The sequence below is a fragment of the Glycine max genome, chromosome 19 (assembly GCF_000004515.6).
Source record: "Glycine max cultivar Williams 82 chromosome 19, Glycine_max_v4.0, whole genome shotgun sequence".
NCBI classification, from domain to species: Eukaryota; Viridiplantae; Streptophyta; class Magnoliopsida; order Fabales; family Fabaceae; genus Glycine; species Glycine max.
In genome coordinates this window covers 28,175,701-28,196,513 of record NC_038255.2, presented here as the reverse complement: position 1 = coordinate 28,196,513, position 20,813 = coordinate 28,175,701, and the positions used below count along the sequence as shown (strand labels likewise).

Genomic DNA, 20,813 nt, shown 5'->3' with positions numbered 1-20,813 from the left:
ATGTACAAAAAAATAAAAAATAGGAAAGAAAAAAGCAATAGAAAATAAAAAAGAAAGAAAAGTGATGAACTATCTTCTTCTTCTCGACCTTTTCTTTCTTCGCCTTAAGATAATTAGATATACACCTGTATAAGTTATAAAAATAAGAATTAGGCCATTTATTGTACAAACTTCTTCAGAAAATATTTGCCAATCTCACAATTGCATAATTAGAATTCTTCGTAGCATTTGAAGCAGATGTTTGTATTCAACACCTACTTGCTACTACATCTGTGGGTACAAAAGAAAATCAGTTAGCCTATGATATAGTTGATCAAGAAAAGAAAGTCAGCATAATATATGTGAAGAATAACAGAAACAAACCATCAGTTCCTTGGGCTTTTTCTTGGATTTGCTAGCAACCACTTCTTGATACTTCTGCACCAATGTTTTTGACCGTTTTGCTTTATTGTATTTGTCCACCAACTCTACATCCACATTAGCCCTTTTCTTATCCTCTTCATTTGAAGCTAGTGCAGTATCTTCATTGTATGCTTCCAAATAACTACCATGTAAATATCATTTTGGCTTTAAAGCTCTTGATTTCAAGGAGTAAACTAGACAGGTTGTAAGAAAGAGAAATTGTCCAACCAAAGCATTCTAGAATGAAAGAGGATACATACTTCATCTTTGCTTTTTGGGCCCTGACCAAAGGGGTGTCTGTCCAAACACTAGTATCACCTCTACCTTCCTTTAGGCCCCAGCTAAACGTGGTTGATTGCATAGTCATACCACCAAGTTGAAACACAAATACATTAAATAAGTGGGTATTATTTAGAACAAAAACTGAATTCTTTCTTTATTAAATAACTAAGTCTTGAGCAATTTTTTTAAATTAGAATCAAATTTAATTAAGAGAATATTAAAACAGTAATTGGTAAGTGGTAGCTAAATATTCATAAACACTAAGTCCCAATATAACATAACCTAAGCCAGTTTAAAACTTTTAATTGGTAAGTGGTAACTATAAATTACAAAATCAACTAAAATATATCCAAGATCATATATATAAAGCTAAAGTGACTCTATATTATATCTTAATCATAATTAAACCATGTTTCAAAGGTACTATATATTATACCATATAGATGGGTTACACAAGACTTACTTTCCTTTTTGGAGGTAGTCTTGTCATCCACTCATCCCTTTTTGGTTCTACTTTAACCTATGTTTATGCCAGAAGCTCTTCATCACCCTCCATGGAAATACCTGGCACATATTTCGTAGCAATAAGATAACAAAGTTCATAAGTAATAGCACCCAACTGCACGTCCTCTCTCCTTTCAAGAAAGAAAAGTAAAATTGAAAAAATATTGGGGAGGGGGGAATGTGCCCAAATGAAACCAAGACAAGCATGTTTGTTCAAGCCAGACCAATTTTCCAACCTCAAATGTCACACGACAACTATTCAATACTAGCAAGAAACAAAAATACATCCTACTAAAGTCATTCCAAAGACCACAAATTAAGCACACTATCACCAAATTATTTGGCACAAACACCAATGTCTATCTGGTATTATTGTCATAATATATAAGGTAATTGTACATCTAAAACAGACACAAATAACTCTATTTATATTTACACCATGTTGATACAAAAAGAAACAATCATAATAAAAGGATTAAAATCAAATCTCTAACTATTAGTAAGTCATATCAACATGTGCCTTTTAGCATACCACAATTTAGCAAAATAAAAATTAAATTGTGATTCTAACAAAGGATTTAGATTTAGTGCTTAAAGCTCACCTTCGAAGAGAGAGAAAGAGAGAGAGAGAACGTGCGAATCAGAGAGATCGAGGAAATAGAGAGATTGCATGCAGATCGACAAAAGTGAGGTTCAAAGCTAGGGTTTTAGCGTGATGGATGAGATCATCGTAGGAGAAATGTTGGCCGTTGGCGACATCGATGAAGACGGTGACTAGTTTCGGTGAGTTACGACAGAGGTAGGAGGAGAAGTGGCTTGAGGTTGTGGAAGTTTGTGGAGCCAACAAAAAAGTGCCCCGGGATTTTGAGCGAAGGTTGCAAAATCTCCCACGGCAAGGGAATCTCGTGAGGATGGTGTGATGAGGGTTAGGGCTAGGCTTTGGGGTTTGCGGAGGGGCTTTGAACCCCGCGAGGGATGGTGGCTTCGAGGAGTGGATGCTGAAGAGGTAGATGATGGCGAGGACTACCAGGTGGGGACGTGGGGGTCAGAGGAGAAGAATGTGTCATAGAGCCACTGGCAGAGGTGGTACATATATAGCCTTAATTGAATGAAAGTGAGAGACAGAGAGAGTGAGAAGTGAGATATAAAAGGCACTTATTTCTAAGACGATTTTTAGAAAACCATCTTAGAATAACAATCATTCTAAGGCGGTTTTCACGAAACCGTCGTCGTTGAGAAACCTCATATTTACAAATTTGTCATCGCCTAATATACTAAAACGGTTCTTGGAGAACCATCGTCATATCGCCGACATAGAAAATGCTTTTTATAGTAGCGTAAGGTTGACTTGTTTCAAGCAAGTCTTGCCAAGATAGAATATGAAGATGGTAACAGGCTGAAATTGAAGGTTATTGTTGATGATGCAGTTTTTCAAGGACTGAGTACTCCCTAGCAACATGCATTAGTGGTTATACTACTAGGAAAAAGGATTGGCTTTGTGATAATGAATGAAAGATTGGGAAGAATCTAGAAACTTAAGTAGGATAGAAAAAAGGTTATTGGGGAGGGACCTTGGATGATCTTTGATCACTATCTTGTGGTGCAACTGTGGTCACCAGAATTTGTTTCTCCATTGATCGAACTATGGTATAAATTCATTTTCCTGGTTTGAACTTATATTTCTATGATGAGAGTATTCTCCTTGCCCTTGCTTTAGCAATTGAAACACCAATAAGGGTGGATAAAAATACTCTAGACATGAGGAGAGAAAGCTTTGCGCATGTATGCGTTAAAATGGACCTCAATGTTCTGGTTGTGGGAAAATTCTAGCTTAGAGGGCATTGGGATGGTGTGGAGTATGAGGGTCTCCATAGAATTTGCTCAACCTATGGATGCTATGGACACCTCACAAGATACTGCAAAATTCAAACTATTGTTGGTGAGAGGGATTAACATAATTCGGTGACGGCGGTGAACGGGGATGGTTCGATGGCTACAACAACAGCGAAGACATATGGCATTCCAATTCATTTAATGTGACAGTTACACATATGGAAAATTCAAATCATATAATTGTTAATGATGGAAAGAATCAAGTAGTTATAGATTTGAAAGAGCCAAATATTAACGACAAAGATGTTGTGCATGGGAACTGCCTAGTTGTACGTAGAAGAAACAAGAAAATGAGCCTCAATATTTTTAATTAAGGTAACAAACCCATATCTTATCCTTTTAATAAAGGTGATGATATTTGTGGACTATCTAAAGCTTTTTCCAAGTCTATGAGTGTCCAAAAAGGGGCTAATATGGAACCGTCTACTATGGCTCAAAGAGTCTCAACCAATATTAAAAAAGTTGCAAAAATGATTGATGAAGGTACTGCCATGGAGGTTACCACAGAACTATCAAGCTCCGTAATTTAGAAACATGAAATCACAACTACCCACATGTCTTCCTAAGTCATGTTTGGATTTCTCTTTTATCGAAATGTGTTTTAAGGATTCGTTAAAAGATATTCATGGTCTATTTTGGAATATTAGAGGTGATAACAGTAAAAGAACTTGGAGACTCATTCATGATATTGTAAGGTGTCACAAACGTTCTTTATTGTTGCTTTATGAAACTTATGTTGCTTTTGTTGTCACTGAAGCTAGACGGAAAGCTATTGACTACAAACATATTTTTTGCAAGAGGCTAGAGGGCACTCTGGTGGAATTTGGATTCTATCTAATAGAAATAATGTTAATTTTGATCTTGTAAACTCTTATCCCCAACCTATTACCTTTGACATTAAGAAGATGAATGCTTCCTGGAGATGTACTGTAGTGTATGCTTCCCTTATCCCTTCTATTCGTGCTTCCCTTTTGGATCACTTACTTCATTTACATCAATCCTTCTCTATTCCATGGGCTATTCAGGGTGATATGAATGAGATTTTATTGGCTTCTGAGGTGATGGGTAGCTCCTTCTCTTATAATAGAGTTGTTGTTCTTGCTAACTTCATGTCTGATTGTGGCTTAATAGACCTTGATAGTGTTGGTGGTGTTTTTACTTGGCACAGACATACTTCTAATGGTGTTCATATCCATAAAAGACTTGATAGATGCATGGTTAACTCCTTTTGGAGAACTTCCTTTCCTCATGCTTTGGTTGAGCTTTTACCTCCTCACAATTCATATCATAAACCCTTTCTGAGTTGCTTCAAGTCTCAAAGTTACCAAATAAAGAGTTTTATTTTTTAGGCTACCTAGAATTCTCATCCTAATTATGGCCCTTTGGTGAAATAGACTTGGAATAATGTTCTCGGTAATGCCATTGTGAAGCTAGGAAAGATTACGGAGGAATCAAATTATTTCAATAAGGAAACCTTTGGAAATATTTTTAGGCATAAATGCCATCTCGAAGCTAGATTGAGAGGTGTCCATAGAGTTCTTGATACTTAGTACTATTCTGATATGGCTTTCCTTGAAAGATCTCTTTAGAGACAACTTGATTCGGTTCTTGCCCAGGAGGAGATGATTTTTTAGAAATCAAGAAAGAATTGGGTTAAACTTGGTAATAATAACACCAAATTTTTTCATACCCAATCTATTATTAGAAGGAGGAAGAATAAAGTTATAGGTCTCTGGATCAATGATATTTTGTGCTCTGATGAAGAGGCTCTAAAAACTGAAGCTAACTCTTTTTTTCAAGAGATTGTTTCATGATAATAACCCTTGTAATCCGAGTAGCTTAAAAATTGCTTTTTATCCCCTTCATTGGCCAATAGCTCTTTGAGGGTCTCTTGAAAGCCATTTCCCAATAGGTGGTTTGTCATGCTATCTTCTCTATGAGCCCTTAAAAATTACTTCAATTTGGGTGATGATGTTATTTTGAGATTTAAAGAGAGAATTAAAATTTGTGTGTTACAAGATGCTGAGTTGAAAATAATTATTTTAGATGAAGGCCATAAAAGTAAACTTAGTCTACATCCTGGTATGACTAAGATGTATCAAGATTTGACAAAAATGTTTTAGTGGTTGGGCATGAAGAAGGATGTAGCACAATATTTAGTAGCATGTTTGACTTTTCAAAAGGCTAAAGTTGAATATCAGAGGCTTGGCAGTTTGTTGCAAGCGATAGAGATTCCTTAATGGAAATGGGATGGCATTACTATGAACTTTGTTACTCATTTGCCAAGATCAATTAGAGGTTGTGATGCAATATGGGTGGTTGTTGATAGGTTGACAAAGTGTTCTCAATTCTTACTGGTTAACATAAAGTACTCTTTGTAAGAGTTGAATTAGTTCTACATCAAAGAGATAGTGGATTGCATGGAGTGACTTCTAGTATCATTTCTTATAGAAATCCAGGATTTACTTCAAGGTTTTGGCAAAGTTTGCAAGAAGTTTTAAGAACTAAGTTGAGACTTAGTTTTGCTTATCACCCACAGAAGGATGGACAATCCGAGAGGACGATCTAGTCATTAGAAAAAAATTTGCAAGCATGTGTTTTGGATCATCTAGGTAGTTAGGATGAGGTTTTGCCTTTGGTGGAATTCACCTACAACAACAACTTTCATGCTAGCATTGGCATGACACCATTTGAAACTTTATATGGTAGGAGGTGTAGAACACCCCTTTGTTGTTACCAAGATGGTGCAAATATGGTCGTGGGACCCCAAAATTCTTGCAACAAACCAAAAAGAAGATTAAGTTGATTCAAGAGAGGATAAAAACCTCACATAGTACACATAAACCTTATGAAGATAAGTGTAGAAGACTGCTTGAGATTGAGGATGGTGATCATATTTCTCTAAAGGTTACCCCGACTACTGGTGTAGGGTGAGCAATCAAGTCAAAGAAGCTTATTCATAAGTTTATTGGATCTTATCAAATTCTTAGGTGTATATGTCCAAAGGCTTATTGATACAAACACGGAAACGGGATGCATCTCCCTGAAGAATTCAGATTTAGAAATTGGTTTAGTTTTGTTTTAGGGAAAGGATATTGACGTTACACTCAAGAAATAAGAAAGAAAATGAGTGATAAGTCATAAATTTGATAGCCACGTGTTGTCTTGATAAGATCAGATTTAGTTCTTTGCCTAAGAACCAAGGAAAGCTCTCACAAAAGGGAGAAAACTCAAACATTCATTCAAACTCAATCTGCCTCAAAGCTACAAAGTTTATACTATTTATAGGCTAGGCTTCCTTCTAAACATCCCACTAAGAATTGATTTCCACTTAGAATTAAATTATTGCTTACATTAAATTTTCATAAGAAATAAAATCACACTAACCACTATAATAACTTAGGAAGCATAAAAACAGACCTAAAATATTTCAAGAGCCATTTGAACTTATTACATGAAAATAGATTACGAAAATTAAAATAAAAAATAAAAAATGGGCTTTAATTAGTTCTTTGGCCCAAAAGCTATGTAATCCATCCAAATAAACTCCAGGCCACAATTGTATCTTTAATCCTCATTGGGTGAGTCTCAAACATCAAGTCTTCTTGCATGTGTATCACATCATATTTTATGACATAAGTAGGATCAGGAACATACTTCCTCAACTGAGATACAAGGAATACAATATGCAATTTGGCTAGGAATGGTGGTAAAACTATCTCATAAGTGATATGATCCAACAAAGGTCTAATCACTTCAAATATCTTTTGTAATGGATAAAAGACCCAATAACCAAAGCAAGACCGCAAAGAACTATGAAGTCTTTCCAAAGCATAGTCATGCAAGTGCCCAAACCAAGAATTGTCTCATTTCTACAACTTGAAGATTAATTCAACAAACTTAAAGATAATAATTTGAAGATTATATGTCTCGTTTCCGTGTTCGTATCAATAAGCCTTTGGACATATACACCTAAGAATTTGATAAGATCCAATGAACTTAGGAATAAGCTTATTTGACTTGATTGCTCACCCTACGCTAGTAGTCGGGGTAACCTTTAGAGAAACATGATCGCCAACCTCAATCTCAAGCAGTCTTCTACGCTTATCTTCATAAGGTTTGTGTGTACTATGTGAGGTTTTTATCCTCTCTTAAATCAACTTAATCTTCTTTTTGGTTTGTTGTAAGAATTCTAGGGTCCCATGACCATATTTGCACCATCTTGGTACCAACAAAGGGGTTTTCTACACCTCCTACCATATCAAATATATAGTAATTCAAGTATAAACTCTTGGGCTCATTGTGATCTTCAAATTATTATCTATAAGTTTGCTGAATTTATCTTCAAGTTGTAGAAATGAGACAATTCTTAGTTTGGGCACTTGCGTGACTATGCTTTGGAAAGACTTCCTAGTTTTTTGCGGTCTTGCTTTGGTTATTGGGTATTTCTTCCATTACAAAAGATATTTGAAGTGATTGGATCTTTGCTGGATCATATCACTTATGAGATAGTTTTACCACCATTCCTATCCAAATTGCATATTGTATTCCTTGTATCTCAATTTAGGAAGTATGTTCCTGATCCTACTTATGTCATAAAATATGATGTGATACAAATGTGAAAAGACTTGATGTTTGAGACTCACCCAACGAGGATTAAGCAACTTAAGGGAAAAGCAATAAGTTTGATCAAGGTTATTTGGAATGATATTATAGGAGACTCTACATGGGAACTTGAAGATAAAATGCGTGAACAATACCCTTATCTCTTCCTAGGTAGGTGAATTTTTGGAGACGAAAATTTCCTTGTCGAAAAGAATTGTAATGTCATGATTTTTATTAGTTTTGTGTTTAAGTGTTTAATTTTAATTGTAAGATGAAATATGACATTATGTTAATTGATATGTTAGTTAATTTAATTTGCTTAACTTTGGTATAATAAGAGTGTTAGTGGGCTTAGACAATTTCAGGCCCTAAATATGGTCACAAAAACATGTAGAGGAAAGGTGAAAATAAAAGAAAGGGGTAGTTAGATAGGAAAAGGGATTAGCCACCTCTCATAATCTCATTCTTTCAATGTTGAAATGCTTTCATTCCTCTCCATCTTATTTTTTCCTTCAATTGCTCTTGTGCTTTGAGTCCCTCATTCTCAAGAACCAATAATGGTTAGAATCCCAAAATAGAAGCTTGGTTTTCTAAATTCTAAAAGTCCCCTTGTTTAATTTTAGTTGGTAAGCAACAATTCTAGAAGTCCCATAATAGATCATTGTTTGAAATTTGTCACAAGGACTAAATTTGTGGATTTTTTAACAGTGGGGGACGAAATGTCTTAATTAAAAAATGAGACTAAAATCAATTTTTTTTTAAAAATGTAGAATGAAATGTCTCAATTAAAAATAAGAGACTTAAAACGCATATTTAAGAAAATAGGGAGACAAAAATTATATTTTAACCTATTATTATACCCTCACTACTAATATATACTACCATATTACTTATCTACTAATTCTATTATTCTCGCTTAATGATACCCACCTGGAAAATTATACAATGTGCAAAGCATCTTCAACTGTGTTTTAATTTTGAATTTAGCCCGAAATTTCATTTCCATCTAATATTTTTAGGAATAACATTATTGAAAATCCAACAAAATTATGAGATACATGCTTCTTTAATATGTATATTATTGCATTTAATTATTTTTATCCTTTTATTTATCTTTTATATATAAGTATATCAAAACTTCATTCTAAAATTAGAAAGATAATAAGTGTTTGTTTTTTCTCGTATACATAAATCATAATAAAATTTGAACATAAGACCCAATAGTAAGCTATTCAAAAACCAACTCTAATGAACTAATAAGTATTTATTAACTGTTTATAAAATAGCAATGTTTATGTATTAACAAATAATGAAGAAGATATAAGATTAGTTTGATGATAGAAGAAAAAAGGAAAAATGAGAAATGATGAGTTTCAATACTTCCCATTAATAAGTAACATTTCTCTTATCAAAAATATATCAGAACTCAACTTTTATTCGGTAGGCATTCGGCAACAAAAAGAGTGGGCAATTGCTATATCCACTTCCACATTTTACTTGATACACTCCCTTTAGTATTTTTTTTCTTCAAAAATACCCTCTTTTCAGAAAGTATGTTCCATTAAATGTAATATATTCCAAAAATTAATTTCCAGAAGCCAATTCGGGAATGAGAGAGGGAAATTCGATTGAACCAAGCTCCTCTTCACACATGCACTCCTAAATGGTCATCGAATGCTTACACCTCCAATCACTTGAAGGAGTTTAGGCTTGGATTTGGAAGAGTTGAGGTATGCTCTTAATTTGAGGGTGAGTGGATGTCAACTCATTCCCTAAATTGGCTTCTGGTAATTAATTTTCGGAATATATTACTTTTAATGGAACATACTTTCCGGAAAGAGACTATTTTTGGGATTTTGTTTTTACAAAAGGGAATGTAACAATGTGATAGTGAATATAGCAATTACCAAAATGTGACGTATCATTCCGCGAAATTGCTACCATGACGAAGAAAACAGGCATTGCAAAAATACAATTGAAAGTCAACGTTTTCCCTTTTTAAATTTCAACATAATTTTCCAATGAATGATACGTCACGTCTAAGAACTCTTCCTTTCTCTGACTTTCATTCTCTGTGCGTGAGACACTTGTTAAGAAAATATTTTAACAAATATATTATGTAATATACTGAAAATTTTTTCTATAAAATAAATGAAGAATCGAACAAGATATAAAATTATTTAAAAAGTATAACATTTGATTAAAGAATTTAATGTATATTTAATCACAGTTTTATATTTTTATTTAATTATAAATTAGCATTTAAATTATTTTAAGATAATTATTTTAAAAAATTAATAAATTTATCATAATTTAATTATGTTGAATGATTATATAAAACTTGAATTACTGTATAATTTTTTTACGTTAGCCTATAGTTACTTTTTTCTTCATGAAATTAGAATTTAAATTATTAAGAGACTATTTAAATATTGTAAGATGATATATAATAAAAATTGAATTTAAATTTAAAATAAAAAATTTAAATACAAAATTAAATCAATCTTAAAAACTAAACATTAATTTAATATACAAGAATAAATGAGTAACTTATCGATTTATATTTCCAGTAGATTTTAAAATTTTTTGCTGCTACAAAAACAATGTGTGAACCACAACAGTTTGTGCCAGATTTCAAAAAATTATGAATAATATATTATATATGTTACTCGAAGAATAATTAAAAAATTAAACTACACTAAACAAATGTTCTCCCTGATATAATATAATTGAGTTTTTACTCTTTATATATGTAACGCTTTTATATAATACTTATAAAATGTATAAATCTTTCTATGTGATATTATTTTCAATTTTAGTTTAGACTTTAATACTATTACGCGTAAAGATTGAGAAATGAAATATTTGAACACGTGAATGCAGAAATAGGAACTCCACTCATTCACAAAAAAATCTTAAAAGAACCTTAACTCAAAAGTCAAAACAAGACATTTTTTTTTAGATGAGTCAAAACAGACGTATTGTACAAGGAAAAAAAATTAATTAAGCTTATGTCATAATATACGTACGTGTCCACACACAGATACCACCAACTCTTTAAACAGGAATGATACACTTGCAATAAATATTTTCCTGCGTACTCTACAATATATTTTTTCAATTTAATTTTTTTGGAAATTACATATTTGGTGTTGACGAATGGTGGACACTCTAATGTTTGTCTACATTCAGAGAAAGAAATGCTATGTCATATAATAAGTGATGAATACAAAATATGTTATTAACAATTTCAAATTATTTTATATTAGAATATCATTCCAAAAACTGTGGGCATAAATTATACCAACTTGTTTCATTTAATAAAGTAATCTAAGATTTAAATTTTGGTTGATGATTAAATATAAAATAAATTGTATTAGAAAAAAATATTCATCTTATATATATTTAAAGTTTACGAGAAAAATTTATCATTGTCTTTAATAAAAACAACTTCACATCAATATGATGGTTTACTAATGAAAATACTATAATATATATCATTGTCTGTCTTTTGTTTTGAACCATTTTCTGCCTATAAATACTCATACATTCGACGTTTTTCAAAGGTGAGAGCCACCCTTTTTCTCTTACAAGCTACTAGAACACCGTTTGCTTTGCTCTCCCTTCATTTTGCAAAACCTCTGGGTATCTAACTCTGCAGCCATGGGAAGTTTGGAAGTTGAATCAACAAATGGTCACACCTCAAGTCCTCACAAAAAAACTGTGAGTTTCTCTCTAAAATCTCAATCACCAATTTCTCATATATACAAAACAATGATTTTTTGGAGTATTATGCATGCTAAATCAAAGATCAGGAATTTGATCATTGTTCTTCAGCATATTTCAATATATACTCTATATTACATTTCCTCTCGATCGGCAAGTGCTTTTTCCCATTTCCATCATCCTTTTGCTTTTTACTTTGTTGTTCTTTCTTTGTTCACTTATCTCTTATGTTTGGTTTAGAGGTGAGAAATATAGTAGATAAAAATATAATAAAGATAATTTTTAAAAAATAAAATAAAAATAGAATTATATGTTTTGTTATATTTAAGAGAAATAGAACGAAAATAATATTATAAAGTTGTTTAGTATAAATAAAATTGAAAGCAGAGAATTAAATAAGTGTACAAAAATATTATCGTGTCCTTCTAAGAATTTTGTTGGTTACTCGAAAAGAGTAAAAGTAGGGTTAAGAATGTCTTTTTCTGAAAATTTTACTATTCCCGTCCAATCCCATCACCTACATGGAGAGAGAAATTAACGTTGTGGTCTATGCACATATGTAACGTAATTCTCTTTGAAATCTGGCCTACCAAACTGGAACGCCTCATTTTTGTCCTCCACATGTTATTTCTGTCACTGGAATCGAACACAACCTTAATTGTTGGGAAATTACTTTTTTTTTTATATATATATATATAAGACTTGAGTTTGATCTTTAAAGATTCTTCATACCTCAAGTAGAGAATGGGATATTGAAAGCGGGTTTGTCTATCTTAATCTCCCTTCCTATAAAAGGTGGCGGATGTAAAATATAACTTAAATCCCATTCACATAAGATTTTATCATATTTGAGAAAACTCGTGAGGAACTCACCTCACATTTTTTTAAAATTATTTATTTATATATTTTAAATGAATCCTAGATTAAGTTTTTAATTACATTTTAATTTAACCAGTATATATATAATTTAATAAAAAAATGAATAACATATATTTTTAGTTAAATGAATCCTTTATAATTTTATTATAATTAGTATTATAATTATAATATTATTTATTTAACTATTATAATAATTATTATATATTTTAATAATCATAAAAAATAAAATATATATTAATTACATAATTATATAATTAACAATTGCATATAATATATATAATAATATAACTTCATAAATATATAACTACATTATTAATAATTATAAAAATATATGTAACGACACATGTGTGAGAGCAGGGCGGGGCAGAAAGTTACGTACCTGTTTCCGATTACATCAATTTTTATTAATTTAATTGGCCGGGAAATTGCCATATAGTACTTCTTTAGCTGTCCACTTTCTTAGTACACACGTGAGGGAAGTATTTCTCGTAACAAAATAGTCCATGATTTTGACTACTTAATTTTCTTGTTTGAACAATTTATTTGAATTAGAATTGGATATATATGACTATTAAGTATTAATAACATCAAAAATATTATTTTAAAAAGAACATCAAAACCTCCTACTTACATTACATCTAGAATTCAAATTCGAGAAAACAAAGTTAAAACAATTTTTTATTAGCTGATGTAGGTGTTCATGGTCATATAGTTTAGTTTTTTTTTTTTGTATAAACTGGATACTTAATTGGTAGGAGCCTTGCTCATAAAAATTTGGTAGGAGCCTTACTTAATTGGTAAGAGAAGACAAAAGAAATTACAGTAACATAATCTTTAAGAACTCTTTTGAATTTTAGCCATCTCTACATCAGCTAGCCTGGCTTGTAGAAAATCTAATCAAAGAAGAAGTGCTAACTATGCTTGAAAGATGATGGTAGTGATAATCAATTGGCTAGTAGGTGTCAGAAAGAAAGACGTAATAACTTCAACAAATTCAAACTTTCCAGGAATAAGTAGAAATGGTGTATGTGCAACACGAATTAATTCGTGGAATTTATACACACAGGTAATTATAGTATTTTTTATCGTTAGTTGTTTATTATTAGTTTTTTAGATGAAATTGTAGTATTATATCATTATAGGAAATTTATATATTAATACAAAATATTTGTTTGATTTTATATACAAGCAATCATTACCTGCACAAATTCATACAGATCAATAATTGTATTATCATCTTATTAAATTTTTTCCAAGAATTATTTTTAGATGGTTCTCTCTAATTTGGCTCAAGTGCTTAACTTTGTGAATTTTCGAACTCTCTCTAAAATAATAGAATGCTTTAAATAATCACATATTGACTAATCATTGTTCCCAAAAATGTAATTTTCTACTCATTTGCTGAAAGCTAGTATAATTTTAAACAAACTTTGGTGTTATTCATAAATTATTATTTTCATAATTATTTGTGGTCATAATTATACAGATATTTAATAAACTAATATCGCTTATTAAATTATAATTCTTGAACAGCTAATGTGCAGAAGCATTTGCTAATATCTCTTCGTATTTTGTCCTGTTAGATGAGGACACGTAGGAACCCAGTAACGGAATAACCTACCCAAATACACCCTATGCCCCCAATATATAAGATTCATGGTTTTCTTTTTCTAACTAGGAGGTATCTAAAAATTCTGATTTGATATTTAATTAATTATTTTTTTACCATATTTTTAGGGGTAAAATGATATTTTCAGTTGAAATTTTATGATCAAGTCTGGAATTAAATTCAGATCTTCATTAAGAAATCAAAGTATCAAATCATTTGTGAGAATTTCTTTCTATTGATTCATAGGGACATTGGAGTTGATTGTTTGATTCATATATTTTTTAGGGAAAAAATGTAGTATATATCACTTTTTATGGAGAGAAAAAAAGGTACATTTGCTTGAGTAATGCATTATGCGTGATAATGGTTGTCATTCATTGAAAATATATGATCTCACTTGCTTGAATGCTATTGATTTAAAATTAATTCACGTTACTACTATATTGTAAATAAAAGAATTTCTACCCACCCACAAGAAAATGGCGTATTTGCATGCAAACTATGCCTTTTCAAAACGCCACCTTATCACTATAAATATCCATAGAAAATTATTAGTATTAATGCCGTGACAAAAAACGATAGTAAAAATTTCCTTAAATAATAAGTCAAAGTCATACGTGTTTCTAGGCCTCAAAACTCAAAAGTCATAATTGTCGGGCACCCAAAATAAAAATATGCACTTTAATAACCGGATAAGATAGATAAAAAAATTCATTTCGCAATATATTTGCACTTTAATATGCACTTAAATAAAAATATGCACTTTAATATAATTATTTGACAATATATTTCAACTATTTTAAATTTTTTTTACTAGTTAAAAATTCATTTAGTTATTCGATAAACAAATTTTTTTTATAATTTTTCAATAACTTTTTAGTATTTTTAAAATGTTACTTAAACCAATATTCTTTAACACGTTAGCTTTTAATTTCTAATTTTTTTATATTTTTTTCACTTTTATCTTCAATATATTTATTGATTTTCGTACTATCTTTTTTTTAATAAATCTTAAATATTATTATTTTTATCATTTTATATTTTTTAACTACTTCAATAGTTAATTTTATCGAACATTTTTAATTTAATAAGTTAGTTTTTTAGCTTCCAACTATCAATTAATTTTTTAGTTTCTAACTAGTTTTACCAAATATAACCAAAGTTATTGTGTTTGACCACCATATTTTATTTTTGACAACTTTTTATTATTTTTTTAATAACTAAACTTTTAGTCATTTTATTGCATAAGATAAATTTTTATTTATATATAACTAAATTTTATATAAATAATATTTTTAATTTAAATTGTGTTATAAGGGTATTTTTAATTATTAATAATTTATTTTCAAAAATCCATTGAAACTTAACTTAAAGATAGAAATAAAAGGAAAGTTTTTGAGATATTTTAGAAATAAATTTTTTAACTAGTTGGAAGGGTAGTAAGTAAAATATACATTAAAAAAACGAGAAAGAGGATATTTAGAATATCTATATGAGAGAGAACTCTCAAGTCAAGTTGTATATTCTAATTTATAATATAAACATAGATTTAATATAAATACATAGAACATATATATTGTCTCTAAGTTAGGCATTCTAATTTATGATATAGGAGTAGATTTATCAGAACACAGAACATAATATATTGATTTTGATCAATATTTGATTTTTTTAAAAAATAAAACAGAATTGAATATGATGCTAAAATGTAGAATTCTTTGCTAGGTTGAAATGTGTAAAAATATTTCTTACATGATGTTTGTTTTATGGGATGACATTGTATTCCCCGGAATCATATGACTGGGAATGTTATTTGTGGATATATTTAAAAATATGGTTGATTATATTTTAATATTTCTAGGATTATTTTTTAAAATTCAAAATAATTTAAATAATAAATAAAAAATGAAAGTTACATGTATATTAGAGAATAACTTCCCATATTCCCATGAAAATATTACATCCCCATCTCTTTTCATGAGAATAAAAGAATGAAAAACATAATAAAAAAGGAAATTATAACATTTTCAAGAATCAACAATACTCCATAATAATTTTTCAATATTTGTAACAAACATGCTTACATTCCCAGAAATAGAATTTTAGAGAAGAATGCATTGTAACTTGTAAGGTAACATCTCTGTAGTGCTTTATAAGATTTTCTATTGTGAATTGGTTACACATTTTCTTGCATTTCCTTTCTAGCATATTACTCTTGTTTGAGTGAATTTATGGCATTATATTATAATATATGTAGCTTGAAATGGAAGCTCATTTAATTTGTTGTTTGTTGATAAAATAGGAAAAATCGGAGAGAGAGAGGAGAATTGATGAGTGGCTTCCAATTACTTCTAAAAGGAATGGAAAATGGTGGTATTCAGCTTTCCACAATGTTACTGCCATGGTTGGAGCTGGTGTTCTCGGTCTTCCCTATGCCATGTCAGAGCTTGGATGGTATATTTCAAACCCAAATTACATCCCAGCTTAAACTTATAATATTTCCTAAAAGATAAAATAATGTTATTTTAAAACATGTTTTAATCCCATAATCTTGTTTGTACGTAAGCAAGAACACTGCAGCATAGTATATTCAAAACTCTACGAATCTTTTGTTTTCAAATAAAATTATTAAAGATTAAGTCGAAATGATTTAGAATTACATCGGCGTAAGTTTGATAATTATTACATCATTATATAACTTTCAATTGGATAATATTTTCTTCAAATTTACTATTGAATTGAAAGTTCACTTCACATAGGTTGTACATAAAAATTTTCATATTATTTCAATATTATTTATTACCTCTTTTATATAAATTAAAATCAACGTAATATAAATATTTCAAAATATACTAAAATATAAATTATTGGATCATAATTGAAATCACCCGTATTACACTAACCTTCCATATATATATTGACATCACTTTATAAAATACCCTAACCCCCTTAATTTTTAAAAGTTATATATGAACACTCCCTTTTACATTATACAAACCTCTCTTATAAGGGAGGTCACACTAAAAAAGCAGAAGAATGGTATAATGTCATGAAACTTCGGCACGGTTAGTGTAACTTGCTTTTTTTTTAAACTAAGTGTTTGTTGATTTGAGAATTACAATGTCCTCTTATACAGGGGTCCAGGTGTAACTATACTTATCCTCTCATGGATCATCACCCTGTACACACTATGGCAAATGGTTGAGATGCATGAAATGGTTCCAGGAAAACGGTTTGATAGATACCACGAACTGGGCCAGTATGCCTTTGGTGAAAAGCTAGGCCTTTATATTGTGGTGCCTCAACAGCTTGTGGTTGAAATTGGGGTGAACATTGTGTACATGGTCACTGGGGGAACATCATTGAAGAAGTTCCATGATACTGTGTGTTCAAACTGCAAAAACATCAAATTAACGTTTTTCATTATGATCTTTGCCTCTGTTCACTTTGTACTGTCCCATCTCCCTGACTTCAACTCCATTACTGGTGTATCCTTGGCAGCAGCAGTCATGTCCTTAAGGTACAAGCCTCTTTCCATTCTATATAAACTTTTGGCAAAATTATATTTTTGGTCCCCCATTTTATTTTGAATTTCAGATTTGGTCCTCGGTAAATTAATTGACAAATTTTATCCTCTTATCTTTTAAAATCATGCAATGTTGGTCCCCCAGGTCACAATTGGACGTTGACCGTTAGCAAGTGATGTTGACTGTCACGTGTCACGTGGATGACGACTGTTACGTGTCATGTTCAGATTGGTCAATGAAAATAACAATGCATTTCATCTTTCATAGAGTTGACATCCAACAACATGATATGTGACAGTCATCATCCAATAAGAACGTGGCACGTGATAGTCAACATCACTTGCTAACGGTCAACATCCAATTATGGCTTGTGAGACCAACATTGCATAATTTTAGAAAATAAGAAGACAAAATTTGTGAATTAATTTACTGGGGAACCAAATTTACAATTTTACCTAAAGTTTTCAAGTAAGGAATGTTAGTCACATACTTTTTAATACATTTTTTGTATAACATACTCTTTGTTATTAATAAATGTTTATTAAAAATCATATAATCATCAATAAGATTTATTAAATATAGATTGAGATTTACATCATTTCGTGAGTCCCACTAAATTTCAAAAAATATATATAACTAGCATTTTCAGTCACTTATATATAAGAAATGTGAGTAATATACTCTTTATTTTTTATCAGCTAGCAATATATCCCCTTTTAAATACACACTTTATCATTTCTTAAATTAATTAGAAATCATTTACATAGATCTCATATTTTATTTAACGAATCTCATTTATAATCTTGTAATTTTAAATATATTTGAACCAATAATAAAAAATAATTTAAAAGAAATATATAAAAAATTTGATTCTAAGAATAACTTTAATTCGTCATAATCATTAGTTTTCTTGAAATCTAATGGTAAAATTAATTACTTATTACAATTATTAGTTTCAATAAAATTAATGGTAATGATAAAAAATATCTCTAAAAAAGTTACTTTTGAGTAAATTGATCCCTAGTCATATTATATATATGTATAGAGAGAGAGAAGACATATCATAGGAGAAGAATCTATTTTACATGAAAGAGAGAATATTAAATATGAATTATATAATCAAATTTAGACGGTCAATATTTAATGTCATATGATTACTTAAAAAATCATATGTGACTTTTTGATGTTAAATCTCAACCCTCATATATGATTAAACAATCAAGATTTAATCTGTTCATATTCTCATATAAATATTTTCTCTCATAAAATATGTGATATATATATATATATATATATATTATCTGTGAGAATTGTCAAGCGGCTTAGATTCTGCTAGTTGAATGAGAATAACACACCGAAATACAAAATTGTTAATTTAGTCTTCAATGTTTGCATTTTCCTGCAGTTACTCTACAATTGCTTGGGTAGCTTCTGTACATAAGGGTGTTCAAGAAAATGTACAATATGGTTACAAAGCTAAGAGTACTTCAGGGACAGTGTTTAACTTCTTTAATGCCCTTGGCACTGTGGCTTTTGCCTATGCTGGGCACAATGTGGTGCTAGAAATTCAAGCAACAATCCCATCCACACCAGAGAAGCCATCCAAGGTTCCTATGTGGAGAGGAGTGGTTGTTGCCTACATAGTTGTGGCTATATGCTACTTCCCTGTTGCTCTTATTGGCTACTGGATGTTTGGCAATGAGGTTGATTCTGACATCCTCATCTCTTTGGAGAAACCAACTTGGCTTATTGCAATGGCTAACTTGTTTGTTGTTATTCATGTAATTGGAAGCTATCAGGTGAAATTCAATTTATCTTATTCTTTATAGTTGATACTTTTTTCTTTTATAAGACTCAAATTTAAAATATTGTCTGATTTCTTTTATAAGATTCAATTTATAATATTTCTTGTATTAATTATTTTTAAACTATAAATATCTCTCATTAAAAGAAGAATTAGAATATATTGATAAATCATTAGACAAGAGAAAATTACTAATGATAAAGATAATTTTAGAAAAAATTATAAATTTAAAACAAATTTATTGTTATCAACTAAATTAATTATTTTTCTTATTTTGATGAATTACATAATTAAATTTTATATATAAGAATTAAATTTTATATATAAGAATGGAAGGGTACATGTGGAAAATTACATATAAAAACCATACTTATGAGAAATTACTATATAATCTGCAATCACCCTAGCTAGGTGTTTATGGTCTCATACTTTCAATCTATTTCCACATGACATGTAAATAAAATTTTCAATTTAAGAACAAGAGTTAATAAAACTCAATTACTTGTTGACATAGACCATAAATACGTAATGTTCTCGTACTGTGTAATAATTTTTTTTTACTAGTCAATGTTAAAGTAACTAGCTAAAACTATCAAAATTGCTGCTTTTTGTGACTGTTGATGTAGATTTATGCAATGCCAGTGTTTGACATGATTGAAACGGTGATGGTCAAGAAATTGAATTTCGAACCAAGCAGAATGCTTCGTTTTGTTGTACGTAATGTATATGTGGGTAAGTAACTCTTTCTCATCCAAATCAAGTAATGCAACCAATGTACATGTTTTTTACATGTTGTTATGTCACTTCTAATGGATTTCCTATGGTTATGTGTATTGATATATCCTCTCTCTTTTTTTTCTTTTTTTTTCAGCATTCACTATGTTCATTGCTATTACCTTCCCATTTTTCGATGGTCTCCTAGGATTTTTTGGAGGGTTTGCTTTTGCTCCAACAACATACTTTGTAAGCCATGAATAATTATACATTTTAATCCATTAACTTCCCTTAGGATTATTATAATTGTGTTTAACTGTTTATTTTCTTATTCGTATTTTTTTAGCTCCCCTGCATCATGTGGCTTGCAATCCACAAACCAAAGAGATACAGCTTGTCTTGGTTCATTAACTGGGTATCTTTGAATTTTAACTTTTGTTTAAGTTATTCTCATTTGAAAAATATTCATTTTATCCCCAATATTAATCTTGCTCCATTTGTTACAGATCTGCATTGTGCTTGGCCTATGTTTAATGATTTTATCACCTATTGGAGGATTGAGGACAATCATAATTAAAGCCAAGACCTACGAATTTTACTCTTGAACTCTTTCTCCTCTTGACTCAGTCATGGAAAGTTAACTATATGGAAATGTGTGTGATTTATCATAGGTCGCTCTTTAATTTACTATTGCAAAAGATTGCTTGTATAGTATTGCGTGTTGGTGGAAGGGGAAATTATTCCCACGGAATCTCATGAAAGAGGAATTTCTAGATGTTTTTTTCCTTTGGCATTTTCATTATAGGAATGTACCATTTTCTCTTTGCTCTACATTATTCTCGTAATGATACCTATTTTGTAAAGCACA

At 30.3% G+C, this 20,813-nt stretch overlaps 1 protein-coding gene across 1 annotated transcript; it reads left to right on the top strand.

Annotated features, from left to right (window-relative positions):
• Positions 1–11,222: 11,222 nt before the first annotated feature.
• Positions 11,223–20,813, top strand: LOC100804680 (lysine histidine transporter 1). The gene is made up of 8 exons (XM_003553825.5): positions 11,223–11,409; positions 16,203–16,354; positions 17,037–17,420; positions 18,833–19,226; positions 19,858–19,963; positions 20,103–20,194; positions 20,292–20,360; positions 20,452–20,813. The coding sequence occupies exons 1-8, from the start codon at positions 11,350–11,352 to the stop codon at positions 20,548–20,550; spliced, it is 1,356 nt and encodes a 451-aa protein (XP_003553873.1). The 5' UTR covers positions 11,223–11,349; the 3' UTR covers positions 20,551–20,813.